The sequence below is a fragment of the Glandiceps talaboti genome, chromosome 2 (genome assembly GCF_964340395.1).
Source record: "Glandiceps talaboti chromosome 2, keGlaTala1.1, whole genome shotgun sequence".
NCBI lineage: Eukaryota > Metazoa > Hemichordata > Enteropneusta > Spengelidae > Glandiceps > Glandiceps talaboti.
The window spans coordinates 18,756,719-18,768,582 of NC_135550.1; the positions used below are offsets into that span (position 1 = coordinate 18,756,719).

Below are 11,864 nucleotides of genomic sequence, written 5' to 3' on the forward strand. Positions count from 1 at the left end.
AATATTTACACTGTCTTGATCACAAGGAGATTAGAATTGCTCAACAGAGGAACTGCTATCACCCACTTGTGTAAAAATCTACCACATTGAAGAACAATTAGTTTGTGTATATCTTAGTATACTAAAACCAAAGCCTTGATTTACCAGAGTTGAATCAAGCTGAAATGTGGTGTCTGTAAGTTATATGTAAGGTGCAGTGTTGTTGTGAACCAACTCCTTAAGTTCTGCCTTGATGAAAATCAGTGCAATTTTTAAAAACTTCAAATTTGAGAACATTTTTGGAGAAGGTCTATAAGTATAAAAATCACCAAAAAAAAGTCAGAGAAATAAAGAGATGTAGTAAACTGATATTGTCTTGTCTTTTGATTAATTTATATTTTTTTTAAATTCCGTTCTTCTCAACTCATACTGACTTGGCTGTATGGTAGAGACATTAGACACATTTTTTCAGCTGTTAAGTTTGTGTATGCAAACATACTTAGTTTTTACACAATTAAAATTCATAAGTGCAAACTGGCGTCAACACTGTGTGGTAAAAGGTGAAGTCTGTAAAAGGAGGATTACTATTAAACCTTGTCTAGTTCCAACAGAAGATAAACCTAATTTAAATCATAACATGGATCGTATTGGAACTACACTATACTTACCAACACATATGGTGTGTTTTTTTTCATTCTTAGTATTTAATATGCCTGGATTCCCTGGTGATTGCTCTAATAGTTGCTAGACCTATGTTGACATGTTCTAGAATTTGGAAATAAAAGTGATATATTTTAAATATGCAACAATATCCCATAAAAATCTTAAACCTGTCTTTGAGTACCTTAGCCTTCTTTTGGAAAAGACAAATTACTGTACTTGTTCAATATGCAATGTTTCATAAAACATGCATGCAGCTAGCATACATATTTTATTTATTTAATTTTTATTAACCTGTGTACACAAGAAGTGACATTGGCAAGAAAACATAACAAATGAAGCATTGATGTTACACACACACACACACACACACATGCATACCATAGATACATACACACACAATGTGACACAAACAAACAAACAGCTCACACACCCATTATACAAGTATATCCCCTATTGAACGCTAGAGGGCACACTACCCAACAACTCCAACTCAGCCGCGGTAAGTAAAAGGTGAGTTTTTAATAGGTTGCTACAGGTCAAGTTCCTTCCCCTGTTGGCGCCCTGCACTTGATTCTGCAGTTGTTAGTCATCTGTCTGTTGTAGAAATGACTTGTAACATAAAAATTAGTATGTCAAATTCATTGAATGTGAGTCAGTGTGTGGTTATACGGGCTGGATAGATGTGACTGGGTTCGCTGTACACAATTTTTACATGTGTTTACATGCCAATGGTACTATCCCGGGGTACTCTATGTGTGTATATGTATATATCCACACATGGTATTATCCGTAAGTTAACCTCTACTCGGTAAGTGTAACTACTGTCCTACATCACCTGATCACATTACCATTTGGTCAGTAACAGTGCAGTATATTCAATATTGTATACACACAAACATCTAGATGAGTAGATGCCCAAATATGGACGTAGTTTTATGCAAATTATTTTCGCTGTCTGCGCATAGACATAGGTCAATCAACTGCATTTCTTACTTGTATGTGACTGCATGAACGAACTGGTGCAGAGCTGCAAAGTCAGATGGCGGTCAGAGGGGTGTCCAGAGTGAATGCACTTTCAATGACTTTTATACACATTATATGTTGGCCATTCACGGCGTACATTGTTGGTTGTATTTGATACTGAAAAACATGCCATTGTCGTCACAGGGGCAAGCAGTTTCGATGCCCACCTCAGGTACCGGTTATAATTCGTGCCAAGTCGATGTACAGACTCCACAATTTCAATGTATTAATTACAATGCGCTGATAACGAATTTTTTACTATTCTGAGCTAGCTGTATGTTTTTGTTGTAAAATGTAGGTGTTATTAATGTATGGGAATATAACTTCTTTCAAACGGAACTCTATCGGACGGTAGATCTATCGTGTAAGCTTACTAATGCTACTCTCAGACCACTGCTACACTATCCCAATATCCAAACTGACATTTTTATTTTTTTGAATTTTCGCTCGAGAGGATAATCTTTATTGTGGTCTGAGAGTAGCGATAGTCTTTGAAGTCTACAGGTAGGCTAGTCTGGCAGTACCACAGTTCGTTATTTCCATGGCAGTAGACATACAAACGATTTAGAAAAGAACACAATTATATTGTGAAATAATGTCACGTATATTAAAATGAGTCCATCTACCAATTGAAGAATCTCTTGCCAATTGTCACAAATTAGGATCAGTTTTGCAGTGTTTTAGTAAAAGTTAGGGGCTAGATCAAATAGTGCAATGTAGGATAAAATAACACTAAATTCTTTCAGTAATGAAAATTTTTACTCAGAGTCAAAAATTTCTTGGAAGTGAATCCCAAATGTTAGCTGACGACGGTCTCGTCAGCATCGTCAGGGGGTGCTCCCCTTCTAACTTACTTAAGGCCAAAATTGAAAATTATTTCAGACAGCACAACCGATTTCAAATGTTTTAGTAGTATCCTACATTGATCTTATTGATCTCGATCGACGATAAACATTAATATTACAAATTATTATAATGTAGACTCAAAACGATCTTCAGAGTTTTCTTTGTGTTGCTAAAAACTGAAAAGTCTAACCAACTGCTTCCTTACGTGTTTTTTTAAATATTATTTTTATTTTATAATATCAAAAGGTAACGATTGGAACGACAGCAGACATGTCTTCGCCAATAGCACCATTTTACAAGGGAGATAAATGCCACCTCGGCAATCGAAAGTTGTCAACTTTGCCACCAGAAGTTTGCAAGCGCACTGATATAAAACGGTTAGATCTTCAACAAAACTGCTTGAAAGATTTGCCCGACTCCGTGTCAACTTTGAAAGAATTGACACATATTAATCTATCAGCCAATGATTTTGATCATTTACCCGTGGTTGTATGCAAATTAAAGAAACTGAGAAGTTTACATTTTAACGATAACCATGTAACTGATTTACCAATGGCCATGACAAATTTGAAATTCCTCCAAGATTTTCGTTTGATCGGAAACGGTTTGGCAACTTTTCCGGACGTAATCTCGAAGCTTGTGTCGTTGTTGGAACTGTCCTTAAATATTAACAAGTTACAACATCTACCGGCGACGATATCGTCATTGACGAGGCTGGTCGAACTTGATTTATACGGTAACGAAATCGTCCAACTGCCAGAAGAAATTTGTGAGATGAAAAGTCTCAAGCACCTTATCGTTTCTCATAACAAACTGGTTGCCTTACCGAAGAAAATAAATCAACTAAAGAAGCTGTATTCGTTGCGATTAGAGAACAACAGGTTGGAGGAATTGCCGGAGACAATCTGTGAAGTCACAACTTTACGTATTGTCATTGCTTCTGAGAACTTATTGAAGAATCTACCAAACCAGTTTTTCACCAAACTAAAGCGATTACAGACATTTTCGTTCGAGTACAACGAATTGGTCTGTCCACCAATGGATGTTCTTCAACGGGGATTGAAGGAACTGCGAGAATTCGAACGACAAAACCTAACGGGTGGGATTCGAGGTATGTATGTATGTATGTATGTATGTATGTATGTATGTATGTATGTATGTATGTATGTATGTATGTATGTATGTATGTATGTATGTATGTATGTATGTATGTATGTATGTCTGTCTGTCTGTCTGTCTGTCTGTCTGTCTGTCTGTGTGTGTGTGTGTGTGTGTATGTATGTATGTATGTATGTATGTATGTATGTATGTATGTATGTATGTATGTATGTCTGTAATACGTGTGTGCGTGTAAAAGTAAGTGGACGGGACGAATGGAAATAAGATGTAGTAGTTGTAAAGCGTCATTATTTAATTTATACAGTGACATGCACTGTCCATCCGCCCTGTCTACATTTAAGTTCATTTATACACAACCACAGTTTGTCTGTGACCCACCACGTGACGTAATCTGGGATTCTAGTGGTAGTAGAAAGGGGAAAAAAGTAACTTATTAGGGTATTACAAGGTAAGTAAGATTGATATGAATAGAAGATACTCATGTAGAATAATATTGAATATATATATATATATATATATATATATATATATATATATATATATATATATATATATATATATATATATAAACTAGTATCTTTCACATTGAATTCTAGTTAGTCCTACTAAATCACAATGGCGCAATATTTCCAATATTTCATGAATTTACAGAAAAAGTCATTGAAGATGATAAAGAAACTGAAGAAGAAAAGGACAGCGGCCAAACTGTTGCCGAAAAGAGAAACACAGAAGCAAGTCAAGAAGACGAAACCGGCGACGCTAAACGTATGAAAACAGAATAATTACAGTACTAGTACAGGCCGGGGTGATTGCTTTGGAATAACGTTGTCCATCATACACTTACTAGTACATCCCAGCAGTGTTGATCAGGCTTCAACTAGTCACATAGTTACGTTTTCAAAGCATAATCAAGGCTGAATGAGTAACACTTTTTAAGTCTTTGGAAAACGATTGGGAGGTAGAAGCTCTAAAACTGGATCAATTCAATGAAACATTTGCAAACTTGAGATGTACATATTACTCGGGCCAAAACAAAGTGAACAATAGTGCGAATATAAAAACAGTGTCGCAACAGTTCGCCTACTAGTTAGGACCACTCTAAGACTAATGTGAGAGACACATTTATTTTACGGTTTAAAAGGAAAGTTTTTATCAAAATATTCAAACACCACGTTTTTAAAGTGTTATATAGAAAAAAATTAAATCAGTAACGTAAATTGTCTGGAAATGTAAGTATGCAACTATTTGAATATTGATAGTATTCTGTGGTAATCAGTACTCATAGGCAATCTCGAACAACAACAACAACAACAACAACAACGGTTGGATGGGTTATGTAGATCCGTCACCAAAGCTCTTTTAACTTTTTAAAAATATACGATTACTGTGTATAGGTCTTCTGAAACGTTTTCATCGGCTACTAAATATTGTCTGGTGATGGTGATGTAGACAGTCTTGAAGTAATTATGAGGGTGGGTAGGGGAGGAGAGGGGGCTATGTGGTAGTGCACTTTACCGAAGAAAACAAAAGTGTAAAGATCAGATTATAGGTAAAGAGTAAACACTTTTTGTACAATTAGTGAATTACTAGAAGAGATGACTTACATGTACGATATACGGACGATAAAGCTTCTTTATTACGTTTTACAAAGAAACAACAAAAACATAGTTTCCATGACGTCATAGCATAAACTTCTTGTATGTTTACGTAGAAAACAGTTTATACTTTTTTTAACGAGTGGCGTAGAAAAGAAATCGGTGACTACGAAGTGCGACGGACATGAAATTACGGTTTGACGATCTTTATTATGAAGTTTTTACCGTTTACGATGAATGGGTATAAAAGAGGACTGGTGGTTATGAGGTAAAAAAAAATTACCCCTTGTCGGTCCTCGATACATAGAAAACAAATAATTCATGTAGTCTTGTATAATTTACCCAGACTCTGACCACACCCCAGCTCGGCCATGAAGTAAACCGTCAGCGGTACGTGAGGCTGGGTAACGGCCGAGTCTAAACAATTCATGCGGATCGTAAAGCGGGATCGACAGTTGGCGCCAAATATTTTGTACTAAAAGTTTAATATTGAACGAAATCTTCAGATTGAAACTTCGCTCCATTTCGGATGATTTTTTTTACAGTAATACATTTCATATGCTTTAGTACAATGAACTCTGACATCGTAAATAGTTATCGTTAAGAATCTAAGTTTCGAAAATAATCTTCTTGTGTAACAATTTTTACTATAACTGAGTAATCGTGACAGAATTTGGTTGATCACAGAACACAACTTCATAGTAATCTTAAAATTATTAAAAAGTTGTTTTATTTTGTGTATCTCTGCTACTTTTGTTTAGTTTGTATCTGCTGCGTTGAGAGTTTGCTTATCATGTTTTATATTGTGTTTCTAGTACGAGTTCACGTGTACATACATACTATTTGGACGGCGTATCCCTTTGTTTACGAACTCCGGTAATGATATCGATGACATAATTACAAATTTATGCATCAGGTGTTAAGGGAAACATCCGAGTGAGGGCGCTCACAAGGTCGCACTCCGGAACTGATCGTACAGAACAGAGCAAGTCCAGACACGTCGTGGATTTCCGCGCCACTTGCGTCACTTTTATATTTGAGCGCACGCTTTTTCGAGATATAGTCTGCACGTTATTGGTGACATATACTGACAACGAAAGAGTAGCATCATCTGTGTTTTTTTTTTTATCTGGCAAGAGCTGTGCATTTTCTGGGTAAGTTATATAGTTGGATATAACGAAATTTTTATTTGCAGGACTTGGTTGATATTAATCATTGCAAGTCAGCGATACTAGTACTTAATTTTAGTGACCTACATTATAAGTGGTGTATAGGGTTTCAGCAAGTTAAAATGTGGTGATCTCTAAACTGCCAACGTTATATACAGACAAATATGACCCTTTAATTTTGATAAACAAACGTGCATCAATTAGGATTTTTAGTTTAATGATATAAATAGAATAGAATATTAACAAGGAATATTAGTATGAAGCAGGAACACAAAATAGCCGATACTATTATAATATTGCACATACCTTTGAAATGCGTCAGTAACTACCAGTCCATTCCCCCGGGAATGTCCAAGTTACTCTTCTTGCAAATAGGGAAGTAAAAATGACCTGTTATTTTGCTGATTGAAATGCCACTTTTAATATTGCCCAGACTTCGCCCGTAGATATATTTGTCTGTGTTGTCGGACGCTCTTTGTACAACCCAACATGTCCCTGTATTTACACACATAGTTGCGTGTATATTTAGCTGATACGTCTGGCAGTGTCGAGAAGTCTGATGACATTCCATTGCATGACAGACATGTATAGCTCGACACTATCAAAATCACGCATTTGTGTCCAGTCTCCGCATTGCAATTTTTATTACCCAGCTAGTGAATGCTGTTAGTTATTGCACAATGGCCCAGACAGTAGCAAACAAAGCTATTGCAGGCACTATTGATTCTTGTGCCTAAACCCGTGTCAGTATGCCATAATCTGTACACTTTTTGATCACTGTAGTTATCATTCTTTCGAGAACAGACTAAACGTTGTCAGCCGGATCACTCAGTCAGATGGTATCACAGCAAAGGAAATTACGTATTTACGGAACATATTCATGCAAACTGAGCACGTGTACTGAATGGGTTTCTATGTTTTTACATATAGTATATGCTATTAGTATAATCTATTGGACACAAAACTGTGTGCCAAGAAAACACAATTCATGGGTAAAAATAGAAATAGGAATGTATACCAAAACAAACACAGTGACTGGTATGTGTAATAATAAATATGTTAATCTATAAGCTAATGCAACTATATTTTATTATACATAATAGTGTATGTACACAAATCTGGCTCAGTGGCATACATATTGATACAGTATGTAACAAAAGTATGGAGTACAATATAATTCCGATAATATTCCCTAGAAAGAGAGTGGGACTTCAGTAGTAGTTGACTTGCATTTTCCAACTTGTTGGAACGGAGAGAATACCTCATGAAACTCTAGTTGGTGTTCTGAGGACGCAGGTCTCTGTCATGTCTGATCTTCCATTCATTGATTATGCAATCTATAAGTAGAAATATATGCCATTGCTTCCGAGTGGGTACATACCTAGGTCACGTGATAGAGGGACTGCAGTACTGCACTGACAACGACGAATCTATCACTTTACCATACATCGACTTCGACATCCCGACATCAGACCAGAAACTGGCTGGGCGCCACCAACGGCCAGATTTTATTGTCAAGTATGCTCTCGTTTAGACCCCCGATGGTGACCTTTCTGTACTGCTTTGTATTTATGTATTAAAAATTCAAATAAATGTGGCATGAAACGTGGCAATCTTTATAGGACTATGCTGACAAGTATGGTGAATAAACTATTGTTTACAACCTATGTTATAGCTACAATGCGACACGCGTACGATATAACGTGGCGATGTTAGACCAGCGCAGAAATGGAGATGTGAGAGATGTCAGGAAGTCTACAGAATACTGCGATTACAAAAAAAGAGTTACAAAAAAAAGTTGTCGACATCCGTGGAAGTTATTATGGTGATATCGAAATGAGTGCGATGTCCCAATGAATTATTGTATGTACAGTCAAGTAAACGACACGATAATAAATATTTAATAAAAAAATGACATTTTAGCAGAGCTCTGCATTTTAGATTATCTCCAAACTGACGAGTACAAGTCTTCTCTTTATTTGTCTGTTTCAGGGACGTCGTTAAGTCAAGTTACATCACTAAAATGACGTCATCGTGTGAACCCCCATTCTTTAGTCCCGACGGCCTCCAATGCTACTATGCTGACATGGATGCCGAAGTGTTACCCCCAGAGCTCGTAAGTCAAGCGACGGACGTCGAACACCTACAAGTACAATATAACCGACTAGAAGACCTGCCTGTAGACCTTGACAGTTTGCACCAAATTGTTGAATTAGAAATACAGAACAACAAATTCAAACAGTTACCAAAAGTAGTTTGTCAACTGCAAACACTATCTATCATTCGGGCCTCGCAGAATTTTCTAAAAAGTCTACCCCCTGGTATTGATAGCTTAAACAACCTAAGGGCTCTTGAACTTGAAAATAATGCCTTTGTGACGTTTCCTATGGTCTTGACCTCCATGACAAACCTGAAAATTCTGAAATTAGATGGAAATATGATTTCTGCGATGCCAGATGAAATATCAAATTTGAAACAGCTGTGTGTCCTGAGCGTTAGCAAAAATCGACTAACAACCCTGCCGAATTCAATCGTCAATTTGAAACGACTAACCCACTTAAACGTAAGTTACAACCAGCTAAACGCACTGCCAACAAGTCTAGGGAAAATTAAGATGCTCCGAGAACTTTTCTTTTCATTTAATTCGATTGAAAAGTTACCACAGTCTCTCTATCAGCTGAGAGGGTTAAGAATGTTAGGGATAGATAACAACGCCCTGTCTGAAGTTCCTCCAGATTTAAACCTTCGATTTAGAAACTTAACGCACCTTAGAACTGAGAACCAGAGAGATCCAGATGAGCTGGTACAAACTATGAGAACTGCGACGCCGATAAATTATCCGACAGAAGCGAGCAGAGGATCGGAACAAGGTAAGACGACACGCGTCGTTAAAATGGGTAGTAGATACCGTCGAAGAATTCCGAAGTCAAAGTAGACAACGACATTTTCAAGGTGTCATTGCCTGGCAAGATTGTGAATGGTTTCCGGAAGTACCGTGCCATATAGAATCACCATGACTCAATTTCCACCAAGTCCCAGAAAACTCGTCGAATGTCAATAAACAAAATCAAAACGCTGGAAAACCGACAATTATTTTGCTAAATTGTTTTCTAATTATTAAACGGAATGTAACAATAATTTTATCTGGAATATTTACTGTCAATTCTACAATTACTATCAGTTCCATATGGGACGTCGTACATTTGTATTATTTAAATGAAATTGCCGGACTTGGATTATGCTTCTAGTCGTAGCACATGACTGCTCTAGTCGTAACTACCAAATTACCACAGTGCAATATTTACCAAAGTATAACAAGGTGCTTTCAGATTTCTCTAGAATGATGTATCATGAAACAAATTTGGACAAAATGAAATGCACAAATCAAAGAGAAAATCGATGTGTAGCCCATACTAGAGCAAGATTTCCTCAAATGTCTGGTTTTCGGTAAATATATACGGAATTACAGGCGGTCATATGAGAATGAATATTAGACGTTGTAGTGAGAAACTGTATAAATAGCACGTTGTTGTTAATTTTATGACTAAATTGAACTTATACTGTCTTTTTTCACCCAGTATTCCATCTTACTTGTCAACAAGACTCTGATGAAAGTCAAAAGCAGCCAGTGATAGGACAAGTTCCAGGACGCAGACGACGGATATTCACTCGTAGTTCCACAAAGAGTGAAAGGGAAAGTAAGGCGATTGATCCCAAGAAAAGAAAAGTAGAACCTAGGATGCCGAGACGCGGGAAAAGACGAAGTTCCACGAAACAATAGAATGAAGGGAATCATTGTGTAGTCTGCGCTGAAGCATTGAAATGCAATGATTATAGTGCGCCAGTCTGTAGTTGAGTATGTCAGTTTGATAATGAAAATGACTTTCAGTACACTGTGTCTATAAGTCAGTAGTCATTTGATTAATCGTGTTCCAGTCGTTCAATAAGCAATATATTGTCCTTACCAGGTAATTACTGTATATTCAACGACAACATAGGAACAAAACCTTTCATAATACCCTAATACGCCACCAACGGCATCATGACACGTTTCATACCAACCTTGACTTAGTATGTGCTAGTAGAATCTGATAAAAATGTTTACATACACAGTTCAATGTTTTATCCACAAAAGTTCACAATGTAAATGTTTCTTGTTATTAATATTTGAAACTGCTAGTGCTAGTAAAAATAATGAATTCCTTTCTTGACGATCATATTTGGGGGTAGGAGCGTTCGATATCGATGTGGTGAGTTGTAGTCTACGCCCCGACTCCAGTGATTCGGGTTGGTGTCGTCATCGTTGTCCTCTTCGGCAACTCTCGGCATTGGGGGCGGTGTTGCCTTCACCTCGGATTCACTTACACCTAGGTCTCTGATGTCTACCTGCACTGACTTGTTAAAGTTTTCATATCGCAGTAATTCCACGTCTGGTTCGACTTTGTTCGAATGTTTACGACAACTGCCAACAAAAAATAGCCGTAATATTCGTAGGATTATCAATGTTGATAGGATTTTATTTTGTTTTTAAAAAAAAATTCCTATCGACACTTTGGTCAGAATTTTACGGGTTTTCACACTCTTCTAAAAGTAATGTACAAACTTGAGGGTATAACGGTTTATGAACAAAAAGTTTTAACTACAAACACACCTTTATGATTGTCAACAATAGTATTTGGGTACCAATGAAATAATTGGCCAAAAACTGTATGATCTTACTAAAGGAATTTGATACATTGGTTGGCTGGGGCTGATGTGGCAGCGTAGGGATGGGGTGGGGGTTGGCGATGTCAAAGTTCATCGTCACAATTTCTCCATGGTTGCACCCTCGGGCATGTAATTTACGAAAGCCCACCCGTTGCTTGTACAAGCACTAGACTATTAGTCGAGAACTGTATAATTTACATAAAGTTCAATATCAGGGTGAGGGTCTACTGTGAAAGAAAAAATGAAACTTAGATTTAATTTTAACGAAAGATAATTCTATTGTCTCAGCTTGTGATTATCGCTCTGAAGCCAGTTTTAGGGGAGGCGATTTGAATTATAATTTCCATGAACGAATTTCTCTTCCGGAATTTATGGGAGCTTATTAAAACCGCGAAGACACGAGTAAAGATATTTTTCATTTGTCGAAATCATATTTGTCAAGCCATGTAAATATGATGTAGGGGGATACTAGGGATAGAATTTTGTTTGCATAGGTCATTAGTGTCAAGTAATTTTTACAGAGAAAATAACCAACTTTACACAAAATAAATAGAAATTGCTGCCGTTATCTGATCTTTACCTGTAATAGCACATGACGATTACTATGGCAACGAAACATGCTAAGACGATAGCATAACCAGCCGCCACGGCACCTTTGATAAGCAATTCGTCTTCGATATCATATCCGCCATCTTCCGATGGGAGATTTGTGACTACAGGAACACCAGTCGTTGTCAGCAGTACAGAACTGTTTGTAGCTACA

At 37.0% G+C, this 11,864-nt stretch overlaps 1 protein-coding gene and 1 long non-coding RNA gene across 2 annotated transcripts; both read left to right on the top strand.

The window, feature by feature from the left end:
* Nucleotides 1–3,444: 3,444 nt before the first annotated feature.
* On the top strand, nt 3,445–4,602 carry LOC144447626 (uncharacterized). Its single transcript, XR_013482039.1, has 2 exons — nt 3,445–3,622; nt 4,282–4,602. It is a non-coding gene; the product is annotated as an uncharacterized LOC144447626 (long non-coding RNA).
* A 3,803-nt stretch (nt 4,603–8,405) lies between these two features.
* On the top strand, nt 8,406–10,562 carry LOC144453738 (uncharacterized). Its single transcript, XM_078145078.1, has 2 exons — nt 8,406–9,264; nt 9,973–10,562. Exons 1-2 carry the CDS (start codon nt 8,418–8,420, stop codon nt 10,173–10,175), a joined length of 1,050 nt encoding a protein of 349 aa, XP_078001204.1. The 5' UTR covers nt 8,406–8,417; the 3' UTR covers nt 10,176–10,562.
* Nucleotides 10,563–11,864: the final 1,302 nt, after the last annotated feature.

Coding starts and splice junctions, on each gene's coding strand:
- LOC144453738 (XM_078145078.1), top strand. CDS start 8,418: ATGACGTCATCGTGTGAACCCCCATTCTTTAGTCCCGACGGCCTCCAA. Junction 9,265..9,972: donor GAGCAGAGGATCGGAACAAG/GTAAGACGACAC, acceptor TTTTTCACCCAG/TATTCCATCTTACTTGTCAA.